The 17,655-nt window shown below is 48.4% G+C and overlaps 1 protein-coding gene across 1 annotated transcript in view; it reads left to right on the top strand.

The window, feature by feature from the left end:
• Nucleotides 1-17,655, top strand: part of LOC129702496 (neural cell adhesion molecule 2-like) — a gene marked incomplete at its 5' end in the record, with an annotated part of 163,425 nt that overhangs the window by 55,032 nt on the left and 90,738 nt on the right. Inside the window, 3 exons of the mRNA XM_055644223.1 lie at nucleotides 397-547; nucleotides 1,699-1,886; nucleotides 14,504-14,600. Of these exons, the coding sequence (XP_055500198.1) occupies nucleotides 397-547; nucleotides 1,699-1,886; nucleotides 14,504-14,600 (436 nt within the window). The remainder of the gene's footprint in view (nucleotides 1-396; nucleotides 548-1,698; nucleotides 1,887-14,503; nucleotides 14,601-17,655) is intronic.

The raw sequence follows: 17,655 nt of genomic DNA on the forward strand, positions 1-17,655 counted from the left end.
ACGCAGGGAGACCCGTCCTGTACGGCAGCATCTCTGGAGAGAAGGGACGGGCGCCGTTTCGGGTCAAGTGGAATTCTCCGCCTCAGAGGGCGGTGGAGGCCGGTTCTCTGGATACTTTCAGGAGAGAGCTCGATAGGGCTCTTAAAAATAGCGGAGTCAGGGGATATGGGGAGAAGGCAGAAACAGGGTACTGATTGGGGGATGATCAGCCATGATCACATTGAATGGCGGTGCTGGCTCGAAGGGCCGAATGGCCTACTCCTGCGCCTATTGTCTATTCTTCAGACTAAGAGTTGGGGGGAGAGGGAGACAAGAGACACAGATGGTGACGCAGAGAGATATAGAACAAATGAATGAAGGATATGCCACTGTACTGTTTTTGGTTGTAATCAACAGATCCGCAATGAGAGAGTGGAGGTGAGGAGTCAGAAGGGAAAGTCTTCTCTGTACGTCAGGAACATCCAGCCAAGTGACTCTGGGACTTATCACTGCGAAGCAATAAGTCCCATCGGACATGACCAGAAGAGCATGCATTTAGACATTCAATGTGAGTACAGCTGGTAATTCCGGAACTAATACTCTCTCCCCAGTCTGGTTCAGTAAACCACTGAGTCGAACACTGCAAGGTAGACAAAAAAGCTGGAGAAACTCAGCGGGTGGGGCAGCATCTGTGGAGCGATGGAATAGGTGACGTTTCGGGTCGAGACCCCTCTTCTTCAGACTGATGTGGGGGGGGTGGGAGGGGGAGGGGGAGGGGGGCGGGAAGGAGAAAGGAAGAGGCGGACTCAGGGGGCTGTGGGAGAGCTGGGAAGGGGAGGGGAAGGAGGGAGAAAGCAAGGACTACCTGAAATTGTAGAAGTCAATGTTCGCACCAACTACCCAAGCAAAATATGAGGTGAACACTGAAGTTCAAACCCTTCTTTATTTGTATACTTTATTGATTGAGATAAAGACAATGAGACTCAACAAGACTACTTTGAAGCTGGTACGACTTGGGGGGGGGGGGGGGGGGGGGGGGGGGGGGGAGGGGGGGAGCAAGGGTTCTTGGTTAGCAAGGGTTACTTGGTTAAAGAAGTTGAAGTGAGGGATTACGTGAAGAGCCTGCGAGCCCGCATGCGCACCAATCTTCAGAGCAACTGTATGAAGCCACAGACCAATTGCACGGATTTAAACTATAGAAAGATTAACGACCCTAGACTTACCGCGTGATCTTTATGAGAAGTAGGGTTGGGAGTGGAGGGCACGTGGCCCCTCACTTCAACTTCTCATAAAATAAAGATTAAACTTCAAACGGTAAGTTTCCGTTTAATCTTTCCAATTTATAACGAAGTCACATGATTGACTACGTGAAGACTTCAAAGCTCTGTGGTTTCATGCAGTAACCCAATCTGTGTGTGAAACACTTAAACAGATAAACCATAAATGGTAGAAAACATGGGTTATTAATAGCATGATATTAACTTGTATACATGGCCATCGCTCTTAATCTCAATAGCAAGAATGTCCTTCCTCAAATTAGGGGAACAAAACTGTACTCAATACTCCAGGTGTGGTCTCACTAGGGCCCTATACAACTGCAGAAGGACCTCTTTGCTCCTGTACTCAACTCCTCTTGTTATAAAGGCCAACATGCCATTGGATTTCTTTCGACCTGCATGATAGCCAGCCAGAGTAACTCTTCTCCCTTTTTCCCCGCAGACGCTCCCAAGTTCCTCTCAACGCAGGTGACCTACTACTCATGGGAGGGCAATGCGGTCAACATCAGCTGCGACGTGGCGGCCAACCCTCAACCGGCCATCCACTGGAGGAAGGGAGGGCTGGTCCTCCCAGACCTGGGTACAGCCGCAGTCAGCGTCCATGAGAAGACCACCACGTTCCTCCTGGAGGTGAGTACCTGCTGGACTTGGCACTGACCCCTCAGTGGCCCCTGCAACGTCCCCTAATTTCAGGAAGGACATTCTTGCTATTGAGGGAAGTGCAGCGTAGGTTCACCAGGATAAATCCCGGGATGGCGGGACCATCATATGCTGAGAGAATGGAGCGGCTGGGCTTGTAAACTCTGGAGTTTAGAAGGATGAAAGGGTATCTCATTGAAACATATAAGAAGATTAAGGGTTTGGACACGCTAGAGGCAGGAAACATGTTCCCGATGTTGGGGGAGTCCAGAACCAGGGGCCACCTTTTAAGAATAAGAGGTAAGCCAGTTAGAACGGAGATGAGGAAACACTTTTTCTCACAGAGAGTTGTGAGTCTGTGGAATTCTCTGCCTCAGAGGCCGGTGGAGGCTGGTTCTCGGGATGCTTTCAAGAGAGAGCTAGATAGGGCTCTTAAAAGATAGCAGAGTCAGGGGATATAGGGAGAAGGCAGGATCGGGGTACTGATTGTGGATGATCAGCCATGATCACATTGAATGGCGGTGCTCGCTCGAAGGGCTGAATTGCCTACTCCTGCACCTATTGTCTATTGTCTAATGCTCAAGAAAGAACTGCAGATGCTGGAAAATCGAAGGTAGGCAAAAATGCTGGAGAAACTCAGCGGGTGAGGCAGCATCTATGGAGCGATGGAAATAGGGCAACGTTTCGGGTCGAAACCCTTCTTCTGACTGAAGAAGGGTTTCGACCCGAAACGTTGCCTATTTCTCCACACATGTTTGTCTACCGTCTATAATATATTCTGTCCTTGATCGCGAATATGTCAGCAACGATTATTTGAGTTTACAAGCAATTTACAGAAAACGCACAAAAGCTTCAGTAACCTGGAGTTTGTTTTTCATTAGAGTGGGCAATGTTGGTGCCAGTTTGCATCTACTTTCCACAAGTTACTGTGGGGGGGAATTCAGCTCCAAAACTACTTTAATTACGAGACGCTGACCTCTTTAATCTCATTAACTCTGGGTCATTACTACGGCATAATGGAACTAAATGCCGTCCTGACTTTCAACATCATGTTTCTCATCCAATTCAATCCAGCGAGGAAGAGAAGTGTGTTGGTAGGAACTGCAGATGCTGGCTTAAACCGAAGGTAGACATGGGGAGAAGGCAGGAACGGGGTACCTATTGGACCATGATCACATGCTGGCTCGAAGGGCTGAATGGCCTAGTCCTGCACCCGCTGAGTTTCTCCAGCACTTCTGTCTACCTTCGATTTTCCAGCATCTGCAGTTCCTTCTTAAACCACTCCTGCGTCTATTGTCTGTAGACAGAAAAAAAGCCGGAGTAACTCAGCGGGTCAGGCAGCATCTCTGGAGAGAAGGACAAAGGTGACGTTTCGGGTCGAGACCCTTCTTCAGACTGGGAACCAGGGGAAAGGGAAACGAGAGATATAGACGGTGATGTTACGAGATATAGAACAATGAGTGAAAGATTAACGACCGATAAAGGTAGGAGGCCATCGTTGGCTGTGGGCTAGGTGTTAATGTGTTATAGAGACAAGGAAAGTGAACAGGACAACAGTGAAACTAGTACGATGACTAGGGCAGGGGAGGGAAGGAGAGGGAGGGATTACAAGGGTTACTTGAAGTTAGAGACAGCACCCGTAGTCGGGATTGAACCTGGGACTCCTGCGCTGCATTCGCTGTAAGGCAGCCACTCTACCGCTGCGCCACCGTGACGGCCCATTCATGTGCCTGTCTTAAACGCTCCTATTGTATCAGCCTCCACCATCTCCCCTGGCAACACATTCCAGGAGCCCACTCCCCTACATAAAAACAACTTCACGTTATAGGAGCAGAATTAGGCCATTTGGCCCATCGAGTCTATTCCGCCATTCAATCATGGCTGATCTCTGCCTCCTAATCCCATTTTCCTGCCTTCTCCCTCGACCCTCGACACCCGTTCTAATCAAGAATTTGTCTATCTTGTCTATTAAAAATACCCACTGACTTGGCCTCCACAGCCGTCTGTAGCAATGAGTTCCACAGATTAACTGCCCTCTGACTGAAGAAATTCCTCCTCATCTCCATCCTAAAATAGCGCCCTTTAATGCTGAGGCTGTGACCTCTGGTCCCAGATCCTCTCCACATCCCTATCTATGCCTTTTACTACATTTCAATGAGGGCCCCCACTCAACCTTCTAAACTCCAACGACTACAGGCCCAGTGCTGTCAAACGCTCATCATATGCTAACCCACTCATTCCTGGGATCATTCTTGTAAACACACAAAGGAGACCTGCGGTAGACACAAAATGCTGGAGTAACACAGCGGATTAGGCAGTGTCTCTGGAGAGAAGGAATGGGCGACATTTTGGGTCGAGACAAGAGATAATGGACAATAGGTGCAGCAGTAGGCCATTCGGCCCTTCGAGCCAGCAACGTGATCATGGCTGATCATCCCCAATCAGTACCCCATTCCTGCCTTCTCCCCATATCCCCTGACTCCGCTATCTTTAAGAGCCCTATCTAGCTCTCTCTTGAAAGTATCCAGTGAACCGGCCTCCACCGCCCTCTGATGCAGAGAATTCCACAGACTCACAACTCTCTGTGTGAAAAAGTGTTTCCTCATCTCCGTTCTAAATGGCTTACTCCTTATTCTTAAACAGTGACCCCTGGTTCTGGACTCCCCCAACATCGGGAACATGTTTCCTGCCTCTAGCATGTCCTTTCATCCATCTCAACCCCAGAGTGTACAAGCCCAGCCGCTCCATTCTCTCAGCATATGACAGTCCCGCCATCCCGGGAATTAACCTTGTAAACCTACGCTGCACTCCCTCCATAGCAAGAGTGTCCTTCCTCAAATTCGGAGGCCAAAACTGCACACAATACTACAGATGTGGTCTCACTAGGGCCCTGTACGACTGCAGGAGGACCACTTTGCTCCTATACTCAACTCCTCCTGTTATAAAGGCCAACATGCCATTCGCTTTCTTCACTGCCTGCTGTACCTGCACGTCTACTTTGATAATGTTCTGATAAACATCTTCTGAGCCATCTCCAAAGCTTCCACGTCCTTCCTCCAACGGGGCGACCAGAACTGCACGAAATACTCCAGTTGCAGCCGAACCACAGTGCTATAAAACTCCCCTGCAATAATCAGACACCATCTTCTCCGTAGAACACAGGCTGTCAGCGTCTCCGCGGGAGACCATTAAAATTGACAAGAATTGCTTCTGTTGCCACCTGCGCAACAATTCTCATTAAATATACAACACAAAGCCTTTGGTATTTCAAGTTTGCAATGACAAAAACAAACTTGTAGCTGTTGAAAAGACCTTTATTTTTGAAAATTGTGTGTGGAGGGAAAGAATTCCTTATTGTGAGTTTGAAAGTCTAGACATTGAGTCCCCACCTTTTTTTCCCCCCCAACAACACACATTTTTTTTTAATAGTACGATTTTCTATCATCAGGATTGCTTAGGGTTTGGGCAGCACAGTGGTAGAGTTGCTGCCTCACAGCGCCAGAGATCCGAGTTCGATCCCGACCACGGGTGCTGTTTGCACAGAGTTTTGACTATCCTCGGTTGCTCCAGTTTAGTTTAGATCAGAGATACAGAGCGGACACAGGCCCTTCGGCCCACCGAGTCCGCGCCGACCCCCGCACATTAACACTATCCTACATCCACTGGGGACAATTTACACATACACCAAGCCAATTAACCTGCAAACCTGTACGTCTTTGGAGTGTGGGAGGAAACGGAAGATCTCGGTGGAAAACCCACATGGTCACGGGGAGAACGTACAAAGTCTGTACAGACAGCACCCGTAGTCGGGGTCGAACCCGGGTCTCCGGTGCTGCAAGCTCTGTAATGCCCCTGTCCCACTTAGGAAACCTGAACGGAAACCTCTGGAGACTTTGCGCCCCACCCAAGGTTTCCGTGTGGTTCCCGGAGGTTGCAGGTGGTGGAAGCAGGTAGGGAGACTGACAAAAAACCTCCGGGAACCGCACGGAAACCTTGGGTGGGGCGCAAAGTCTCCGGAGATTTCCGTTCAGGTTTCCCAAGTGGGACAGGGGCATCAGGCAGCAACTCTTACCGCTGCACCACCATGGCCGCCTACTCCTGCAGCTATTTTCTAAGCTTCTATGTTTCCTAAATCAGGAGGGGGGGGGGGACATGTCGTCCTTGCATCCCCTTGGCGTCCTGAGAAGACAAAAAAGAGTCTTTTAACAAAGTACTTCCACCACCAAGCTCCGAAGTCTGAAAATAAATGCAAATCTTTCTTCTGAACCGGACCTACCCCGCAGGGAACGAAATCTTCTCGGAGCTGAAAAGAAATCGTTTCCTTCAGCGTCTTCATTGTAACTTTATCTTGGATAGGTTTAACAACTTCACAGGCTGCACAAGCCTTTACGATGATTCCTCCGACAGGCTTTCGCAAGACTTGAAAAGCGTATTATACTAATCAGCTTCCCCCTCTGGTTTCTTACTGTAGAGAATAATAATCTCATTGCAAGAAGCACTTGATAATAAGAGCATTGCATTATATGAGCTATTTTCAGTTTATTTAATCTACTAAAGCGATTGGCCTCCCCACAGTCTCGCACTGACAATTATTAACAAACACCTCAAGCAATTGGACGTGGTAAATCTTCGAGAATAAAAATATATTTGTTGCTCTAACTTTCTGCTTTTGCTGCTTCGAGGGTTTTAATTGTCAGTTTTCAATCCTGACGGTGAAGGCGACATTTGGAGGACACTTGGATAGGACTACGCAGCGAAAAGGTTTAGAAGGGTCACAAGGCCATAACTGATAGGAGTAAGTCACAGTTCTGGGCACCATGTTAGAGGAAAGATATTCAGAAAAGATTTACGAGGATGTTGCCAGGACTAGAGGGTGTGAGCTGTAGGGAGAGGTCAGGTAGGCTGGGTCTCTATTAGAAACATAGAAATTAGGTGCAGGAGTAGGCCATTCGGCCCTTCGAGCCTGCACCGTCATTCAATATGATCATGGCTGATCATCCAACTCAGTATCCCGTACCTGCCTTCTCTCCATACCCTCTGATCCCCTTAGCCACAAGGGCCACATCTAACTCCCTCTTAAATATAGCCAATGAACTGGCCTCAACTACCCTCTGCGGCAGAGAGTTCCAGAGATTCACCACTCTCTGTGTGAAAAAAGTTATTCGATGGAGGAGGAGGATGATGAGGGGTGATCTTATAAAGGTGCACAAAACCATGAGAGAAATAGATCAGGTAGGCGCACAGAGTCTCTTACCCAGAGTAGGGGAATCAAGGACCAGAGGATATAGGCTCAAGGTGAGGGGGAAAAGATTTAATAGGAATCCGAGGCAGACAAAAATGTTGGAAAAACTCAGCAGGTGAGGCAGCATCTATTGAGAGAAGGAATAGATGACATTTCGGGTCAAACGAAGTCTGAAGAAGGGTCTCGACCCGAAATGTCATCTATCCCTTCGCTTCCCAGATGCTGCCTCACCCACCGAGTTTCTCCAGCACTTTTGTCTACCTTCGATTTTTCCAGCATCTGCAGTTCTTTCTTAAACAATAGGAATCCAAGGTGTAACTTTTTCACACAAAGGGTGGTGGGTGTATGGGACGAGCTGCCAGAAGAGGTAGTTGATGCTGGGACCATCCCATCGTGTAAGATACAGTTAGACAGGTACATGGATAGGACAGGTTTGGAGGGATATGGACCAAGCGCAGGCAAGTGGGACGAGTGCAGCTGGGACATAGTTGGCCGGTGTGGGCAAGATGAGCCGAAGGACCTGTTTCCACTAGCCAATCAAACCCATGCATCTACAACACCTTAGAGTTGCTCTGCAAAGTCCTCATACATATTATCAATTGCAAGGACATCTGGACCTCGCCTTATCTGATGTATTGATCTGGGACTTAGACTCCCTGGCACCAGCTTGAGGCTTCTTACAGAAAAAGGCCAACAGGCCCAGTAGATACATAAATCCTTTGCTTTATTTTAGCTCTGTTTGGCCAGGATTTACATTACCGGTGGTAGTCTGGATGTGAAAGGGCTGTCAGGATTTAGTGAGGGGGTGGGGGAAGCTTTGAAGTTGTCGGAAGAACGATTTAGACTCGTGGCTGTTGACTTTTACCCGGCGATGGGGGGGGGATGGGAGACAAAGGAGGAGTTGAAGAAGCTTTACTTGAACATTAGGGGAAACGAGGAAAAGGCACAGACCTGGCGGGGGAAACGACAACAGCACAGAGCTGTGCTTTTTAATTAACCCAGCTCCGCATCACAATACAGCCTGAATCTGCGAGTACTTACGCTGCAGGGTGCTTTCCAAGAAGCGAAGTGTTGCAACGAGAGGCAAACAGGCCCATAGATTCGGAATAATGATTCTCTTTTTTGTCTTCTCAATAATAAGCCATCAACGCGCCGGCGTTCCTGAGCCTCTCCCACGCTGCGAGGGAAAAGAGCGGCTCATCTTGGCGGGATTCGGAACGGCATTTGGCTCGCATTCATTTATTATTAAACGCTATTTTCAGGCTCAAGGTCCAGATAAAAGGTCCAGACATTACATAGAATACATCAGAAAATACATATAATAGCTTCATCCTCTTCTTCTTGTGTACGGCGTGCACAGCCTAAAGTTGTAAGACAGCTTGTTCTGTTTGATAGACAAAAATGCTGCTGAGAAAACTCAGCGGGTGAGGCAGCATCTATGGAGCGAAGGAAATAGGCGACGTTTCGGGCCGAAACCCTTCTTCAGACTGATGTAGGGTGGAGGGGGGGGGCGGGAAGAAGAAAGGAAGAGGAGGAGCTAGAGGGCTGAGGGAGAGCTGAGAAGGGGAGGAGACAGCAAGGGCTACCGGAAATTGGAGAAGTCAATGTTTATGCCGCTAGGGTGCAGACTGCCCAAGCGGAATACGAGGTGCTGCACCTCCAATTTCCGGTGGGGATCACTCTGGCCATGGAGGAGGCCCAAGGCAGAGGTCGGATTCGGAATGGGAGGGGGAGTTGAAATGCTGAGCCACCGGGAGATCAGGTTGGTCAATGCGAACCGAGCGGAGGTGTTCGGCGAAACGATCGCCAAGTCTACACTTGGTCTCACCGACAAACATATTGTACTGTACATGTACATAAACCTCGCCAATTCCTTCTCTCCACAGATGCTGCCTTACCTACTGAGTTTCTCCAGCATTTTTGTCTACCTTCGATTTTTCCAGCATCTGCAGTTCCTTCTTAAACGATTGTTCCGTTTGATCTTCTGTTTGTGCATGGCCAGGTTGATTGCATTTGTCGAAACAGGGTGGACCAGGTGGAGGCTGCAATCTCCCACCCCGAAAGCATCATGAAATATATACAAAAACACAATCCATGGTTAAAATCCAGAATAAAAAAAGAGAGATCAGAGTCAAGTCAAGAGAGTTATCATGTGTCCCAGATAGACAATAGGTGCAGGAGTAGGCCAATCGGCCCTTCGAGCCAGCATCTTCAAAGGACAATGAAATTCTTTCTTTGCTTCAGCACAACAGAATATAGAAACATAGAAAATAGGTGCAGGAGTAGGCCATTCGGCCCTTCGAGCCAGCACCTTCAAAGGACAATGAAATTCTTGCTTTGCTTCAGCACAACAGAATATAGAAACATAGAAAATAGGTGCAGGAGTAGGCCATTCGGCCCTTCGAGCCTGCAGCGCCATTCAATATGATCATGGCTGATCATCCAACTCAGTATCCCGTACCTGCCTTCTCTCCATACCCCCTGATCCCCTTAGCCACAAGGGCCACATCTAACTCCCTCTTAAATATAGCCAATGAACTGGCCTCGACTACCCTCTGTGGCAGAGAGTTCCAGAGATTCACCACCCTCTGTGTGAAAAAAGTTCTCCTCATCTCGGTTTTAAAGGATTTCCCCCTTATCCTTAAGCTGTGACCCCTTGTCCTGGACTTCACCAACATCGGGAGCAATCTTCCTGCATCTAGTAGGCATGAATACAGAACAGATCAGTGTGTCCATATACCATTATATAAATATACACACATATCAATTAATAAGCAGATATAGTGCAAATAAACAGATAATGGTCTATTAATGTTCAGAGATTTGTTTCAGATGAGTTTAATAGCCTGATGGCTGTGGGGAAGCAGCTATTTCTGAACCTGGACGTTGCTGTCCTACAACAAGATAACTGATACTAATGTCTCCACAGCTGGGTGCGATTGGTAGCATGTAGTGCAAACCTTATGTTTGATAAGGCCTAGATAATTTCATTTTCAGAGTCATTAATCCTGTAAATAAATGTATTACATATGATTTCTTCGGATAGCTTGTGAAGTACTAACTCCTGCAGCCACAAACATTTCACTAGCACTCATCATCAACGGCGGTCACTCGAAACGAGTATGACTGTCCTCTGATGGAGGGCGCCTGTGCGTGACTTTGTTTAACGCGGGGAGACTGGTGCACAGACAGCCACCCCACGGTCCTTGACAGATCTGGGTCAGGATCCAGTGGCGTGGAGTCCAAGACGACCGGAGACCCTTTTCCGCTGCAGCCTTCATCCGCCTTCCCAGCCGTTGTGACGTTAGCTCCACTAAGGTCAGCCATCGTCCTCCGCCCGCCTGTTCCACCGCTGAGGTCTTGGTTGGATTGCTCTTTGTCAGAGACCTCCCCCTCGACCTTACCTCCATGGGTGGCCCTACCAGGAGCAGAGCTCCAGACGGCATCGCTCTCAGCAAAGGTTGATCTCTGCATCTTGATACACATGGCCATACTAATGCAGGCATCTTGCATGTACCTCTTCGATTAGATTTCCTCACATCTGCCATAATGTTGCTTCACGTGGCTGTGTCAAAATCTGTGCTGTAACTCTTTCGTGGTACTTCCGGGGAAGTTTCCCCATTCATAAGCTGGAGGAGCAGAATTAGACCATTCGGCCCATCAAGTCTACTCCACCCTTCAATCATGGCTGAACCATCTTCCCCTCTCAACCCCATTCTCCTGCCCTCTCCCCATAACTCATGACACAAATCATGCTAAAATCAAGAATCTATCAATCTCCGTCTTAAAAATATCCACTGACTTGGCCTCCAGTGCCTTCTATGGCAATGAATTCCACCCACTGATTCACCACCCACTTGCTGAAGAAATTCCTCCTCATCTCCTTTCTAAAGGGTACATCCTTTTATTCTGAGGCTGTGTCCTCTGGTCCTGGACCCTCCCACTAGTGGAAACATCTTAATGATCTGGATGAGGGAATTGAAGGCAATATCTCCAAGTTTGCGGATGACACTAAGCTGGGGGGCAGTGTTAGGTGTGAGGAGGATGCTAGGAGACTGCAAGGTGACTTGGATAGGCTGGGTGAGTGGGCAAATGTTTGGCAGATGCAGTATAATGTAGATAAATGTGAGGTTATCCATTTTGGTGGCAAAAACGGGAAAGCAGACTATTATCTAAATGGTGGCTGATTGGGAAAGGGGGAGATGCAGCGAGACCTGGGTGTCATGGTACACCAGTCATTAAAGGTAGGCATGCAGGTGCAGCAGGCAGTAAAGAAAGCGAATGGTATGTTAGCTTTCATTGCAAAAGGATTTGAGTATAGGAGCAGGGAGGTTCTACTGCAGTTGTACAGGGTCTTGGCGAGACCACACCTGGAGTATTGCGTACAGTTTTGGTCTCCAAATCTGAGGAAGGACATTATTGCCATAGAGGGAGTGCAGAGACGGTTCACCAGACTGATTCCTGGGATGTCAGGACTGTCTTATGAAGAAAGACTGGATAGACTTGGTTTATACTCTCTAGAATTTAGGAGATTGACAGGGGATCTTATAGAAACTTACAAAATTCTTAAGGGGTTGGACAGGCTAGATGCAGGAAGATTGTTCCCGATGTTAGGGAAGTCCAGGACAAGGGGTCACAGCTTAAGGATAAGGGGGAAATCCTTTAAAACCGAGATGAGAAGAACTTTTTTCACACAGAGAGTGGTGAATCTCTGGAACTCTCTGCCACAGAGGGTAGTTGAGGCCAGTTCATTGGCTATATTTAAGAGGGAGTTAGATGTGGCCCTTGTGGCTAAGGGGATCAGAGGGTATGGAGAGACGGTAGGTACGGGATACTGAGTTGGATGATCAGCCATGATCATATTGAATGGCGGTGCAGGCTCGAAGGGCCGAATGGCCTACTCCTGCACCTAATTTCTATCCTCTCCTCATCCACTCTATCCAAGCTTTTCACGATTCAGTCATTTTGAATGAGGTCCCCCCTCATCTAAACTCCAGAGAGTACAGGCCCAGTGCCGTCAAACGCTCATCATATGTTAACCTAATCGTCCCTGGGATCATTCTCATAAACCTCAGGATTCTCTCCAACGCCACCACAACCTTAGATAATAAGGCAGATTAGAAATGAGGTTGATGTTGTTAACTCTAAGAAGGAACTACAGATGCTGGTTAAACTGAAGATAGACACAAAAAGCCAGAGTAACTCTGCGGGCCAGGCAGCATCTCTGGAGAAAGGAAATAGGTGGCGTTTTTCGATCGAGATCCTTCTTTCTGTAACGGGTATAGCTTGGACCCAATAGCAGCACAGAATCAGGCAGGTATAACTGGTAATGAACTTTATTACGATACTGTAACACAGAGTAGTAACACAGGAATGGGTACACCGTACTCACACAGAGGCTCAGGATTGAGCGAGGGTTCCGAAGAGGGGCAGGCAGGAGACGTAGTCGGGGTAGCGGAAGGTCCGGTAACCAGGCGATCCAACACACGATGCAAACAAACCAGCGAGGGACAGACGAAAGGACAGTCGAAGCCAGGCAGGAAGTCGAGGAGCCGTTGCAGGGATACACCAAACAGCCCAGGAGAGAGGCAGACAGAAACCAGGAGGTACAGGACGAAGGCCATGGTCGGGGACAGAAGGCTGAGGTGAAATCCGGGAAGACGACAGGACGGAATGGTCAGGGACAGGCAGGTTCGAATCCGTGTAGGCAGTCGGGAAATCGCTGGAGAGTCTTGCATGAATGCTGAGAACAATCTGGCACTGTGTGAACGGTGAGGAGAGTCTATATACCGGGTTAATAGGTGATCAGAGGCAACTGAGTGCAACAGGTGAGGAGAGTTAGGCTGATGAGAGGGGAGTGGCAGGCAGGCAGGTGAGGAGAAGGAGGGACCGGTGGAAAAGTACTGGGAGGTGAAGTGGATGAGAATGAGGAGAGGGCAGACTGTGACATCGTCAGACTGAGTGTCAGGGGAAAGGGAAACACGAGATATAAACAGTGCTATTGACAGAACAAATGAATGAAAGATATGCAAAAAAAAATATGTTGATAAAGGAATCAGGCTATTGTTAACTATGAGCTAGGTGAAAAGGAGTTACAGACAATGAAACTCACCAGGATGACAGTAAAACTAGTACAGTGACGAGGGTGGGAGAGGGACAGAAGGGTGGAAGGGTTACGTGAAAATAGAGAAAGCAATATTCATAAGCTGCCCAAGCGAAATCCCTCTTCTCCCCTCTCCCATCAGGCAAAAGATATAGAAGTGTGAAAACGCACACCTCCAGATTCAGGGACACTTTCTTCCCAGCTGTTATCAGGCAACTGAATCATCCTACCCCAATCAGAGAGCAGTCCTGAACTACTATCTACCCCATTGGTGACCCTCGGACTATCCTCGATCGGACTTTGCTGGCTTTACCTTGCACAAAACGTTATTCCCTTCTCCGTAAAATGGACCGATTGTAACCATGTGCTGTGTTTCTGCTAACTGTTCAGCACCCGACAGGAATCTTTTCGCTGTAAACCCGTTGTACACGTGACAATAGCCAAAACTGAACTAAATATGAGGAGTTGCTCCTCCAATATGTTGCCCACCACTTGTAGATCAAGGTCCCTTCATGTAGGTTGAGAGGAGAGATGGTGTTTTTAATGTAAAATGGCTTGTAACATTGACTTCATCTAAGATGGTGTTTGTATATATATATATATATATATATATATATATACACACACACACACACACACATATATATATATACACACATACACACACATATATATATATAACCAATATATATATATATATGGTCTATGGTAGATAGACACACTGCATTTTTATCTCCTGTTCTGTATTATGTTTACATATTCTGTTGTGCTGCAAAAAGTTATGGGCCTGTCCCACTTACGCGATCTTTTCGCTGACTGCTGGCACCCGTCATAAGTCTCCGAAAATGTTCAACATTTTGAAAATTCAGCGGCAACCAGAAAGACGATACGACACTTTGGGGGACTATGAGACCTCTCACGACCATGTAGTACCCTGGCGACATGTCGCGGGGTGCCACCAGGGGGCATGTTGCCAGGGGGTCGCCTGTATGGTCGTGAGAGGTCGCCTGTAGGGTCGTGAGCGGTCTCCTCGTCACCCGAAGAGTCGTAGCGCCTTTCTGGTCCCCGCTGTATTATCAACACGTTTCGGCGACCTATGACGGGTGCCGGCAGTCGCCGAAAAGGTCGCGTGCGTGGGACAGGCTCTTAAGAATTTCATTGTCCTATCTGGGACACATGACAAACTCCTGACTCTCGACTAACGAGCCGAAGGAGGTGAGGCAGTGTGATTAACGCCATGATTTGTCTTGCTTTTGTTTGAAGATCACTCCGGCTGTGGACGGTGATTTTGGCAGCTACAACTGCACGGCAAGTAACCATATCGGCACCCGCTCTCAGGTGTTCACCCTCGTCCAAGCAGGTAAGTGACCGCTCTGCAACATCCTGCTGCCTTCTGCGTACTTGATGTAAGTGTGGAAGTAATCAACAGACAACCGACAATAGACAACAGGTGCAGGAGTAGGCCATTCGGCCCTTCGAGCCAGCACCGCCATTCACTGTGACCATGGCTGATCATCCACACTCAGTTCCCTGTTCCTGCCTTCTCCCCATATCCCCTGACCGCTATCCATAAGTGCTCTATCTAACAGCAACATCATGTCACAGCAGAAGCACACATTTTGGCCCCTTGACAATGGACAATAGACAATAGACAACAGGTGCAGGAGTAGGCCATTTGGCCCTTCGAGCCAGCACCGCCATTCAATGTGATCATGGCTGATCATCCCCAATCACTACCCCGTTCCTGCCTCCTCCCCTGACTCAGGTATCTTTAAGAGCCCTATCTAGCTCTCTCTTGAAAGTATCCAGAGAACCGGCCTCTTGAGGCAGAGAATTTCACTTCAAATCCAGTTCAGAGGTGGGTTTTCCACATCTAGGGTGGTGAAGTGGCGCTGCGGTAGAGTTGCTGCCTCACAGCGCCAGAGACTCGTGTTCAATCCTGACCACGTGTGTTTTGGGCTCCCCTTCGGTTTTTAGTTTCAGTTCAGAGATATCAGCGCGGAAGCAGGCAGCTTCGGCCCAGCGAGCCCGCAGTCCCCACACACCATGGACAACGTGTAATTGTACCCAAGCCAATTAACCTACTGACCGGTACGTCTTTGGAGTGCGGGAGGAAAACGGAGAAACCCCATACAGGTCACGGGGAGAACGTACATACTCCGTACAGACAGCACCCGTGGTCAGGATCGAACCCGGGTCCCTGGCGCTGTAAGGCAGTAACTCTACCGCTGTTCGCCCTTCCCTCACCTTTCACCTCCCAGCGAACGACACCTCCCTCCTGCCCAAGATTAAACTCCGTCTGCCATTTCTCTGCCCATATCTGTGAGCTGATCCAAGTGCCGCTGTATCATAGAAACATAGAAATTAGGTGCAGGAGTAGGCCATTCGGCCCTTCAAGCCTGCACCGCCATTCAATATGATCATGGCTGATCATCCAACTCAGTATCCCGTACCTGCCTCCTCTCCATACCCTCTGATCCCCTTAGCCACAAGGGCCACATCTAACTCCCTCTTAAATATAGCCAATGAACTGGCCTCAACTACCCTCTGCGGCAGAGAGTTCCAGAGATTCACCACCCTCTGTGTGAAAAAAGTTCTTCTCATCTCGGTTTTAAAGAATTTCCCCATTATCCTTAAGCTGTGACCCCTTGTCCTGGACTTCCCCAACATCGGGAGCAATCTTCCTGCATCTAGCCTGTCCAACCCCTTAAGAATTTTGTAAGTTTCTATAAGATCCCCTCTCAATCTCCTAAATTCTAGAGAGTATAAACCAAGTCTATCCAGTCTTTCTTCATAAGACAGTATCCTATGACAGCCTTCCTCACTGTCTGCAACCCCCCACCCCCCCCCAACCCATCCGATTTAGTCTGAAGAAGGGTCTCGACCCGAAACGTCACCCATTCCTTATCGTGTGTTTGTGAGCAGCGGTGAAAGATGTACTGAGCTGAAGATGTGTTTCTGTTAGTGCTTAGCCTAGCATGATGCCCCGAGCAGGTCGGTGAAGCAGGTAGGCCAAGTAGCTTTGACTTCAGACCCCGCGGGCTCTGATTGATTGGGTGTCACCCACGCGCAGCGCCCCATCAATCTCCTTAATGCGCCCTCGCTCCCTGCAGAAGTACAACAGAGGCGGGCGGAGGGCTGGACACAGCCAGGGCTGTTCTCTCGTCCCATCGTAACAGGGGGAAACAAACATTCAGTGGAACACTTCCACCGACTAAGGTCAAGGTCGATCAAACTACAATTAATTTGACAGAGACAGCGATGTTTGTTTTTAAACAACGAACCTTGCCACCAGAGGGACACTGATTAGAATGGAAGGAACTGCAGATGCTGGTTTAAACCAAAGACAGACACAAAATGCTGGAGTAACTCAGCTGGACAGGCAGCATCTCTTAGAATGATTAGAATGGCTCTGTTCTACAAGTAATTTCTCCAACGTAGGCTCATTCATGGGGCTTTGAACATCATCCAATTTCAATGGCAACAGGCCATCATAGTATGTTTCATTAAGGAAACTATTCAGACTTAGCTGATAAACTTAAGCAACAACCCGATCCCGACTATGGGTGCTGTCCATACGGAGTTTGCACGTTCTCCCCTTGACCTGCGTGAGTTTGCTCCGAGATCTTCGGTTTGCTCCCGCACTCCAAAGCCGTCCAGATTTGTAGGTTGTCCGAGAAGGAACTGCAGATGCTGGAAAATCGAAGGTACACAAAAAAAGCTGGAGAAACTCAGTGGGTGCAGCAGCATCTATGGAGCGAAGGAAATAGGCAACGTTTCAGGCCGAAACCCTTCTTCAGACGCCGATTTGTAGGTTAATCGGCTTGGTGTAAATTGTAAATCGTCCCTAGTGTGTGTAGGGTAGTGTTAGTGTGCGAGGATCGCTGGTTGGCACGGATCCGGTGGGCCGAAGGGCCTGTTTCCGCGCTGAACTAAATGAAACTTTGTTCCTTTTCAAATTATCCTATTCGGCTTGTGGTGAAGTAAAAATGAATTTGCAGATAAAAACAGCTTGAACTTCCCAATAAAGCATCATGCGTCGGCTCTGATACATGGACTCCACAAGACGTTGGCACCTCAAGTGCGATCTAAATTGCCCTTGACGGTGTGGGGAGTGAGACATCTCAACATGTAGCTCAGTCCAAGATGCTCATGTCCAGAGCTCAGTTGGAGCCTGATGGCAATTTTGTCCTTGTAAACCTTCAAGTATTCCTGACTGACTTTTGCCTGTGAAGAACTCCGACTTCTGTTCCTCAGATGTTTGGTTTAGTTCAGAGACACAGCGCAGGAAACAGGCCCTTAGGCCCACCGAGTCCGCGCCGACCAGTGATCCCCGAGCACTAACACTATCCCACACACACACACCAGGGACAATTTACAAATTTTTACCGAGGCCGATTGGCCGGCAAACCTGT

Source organism: Leucoraja erinacea, chromosome 13, assembly GCF_028641065.1.
Source record: "Leucoraja erinacea ecotype New England chromosome 13, Leri_hhj_1, whole genome shotgun sequence".
In the NCBI taxonomy this organism is placed as follows: Eukaryota; Metazoa; Chordata; class Chondrichthyes; order Rajiformes; family Rajidae; genus Leucoraja; species Leucoraja erinaceus.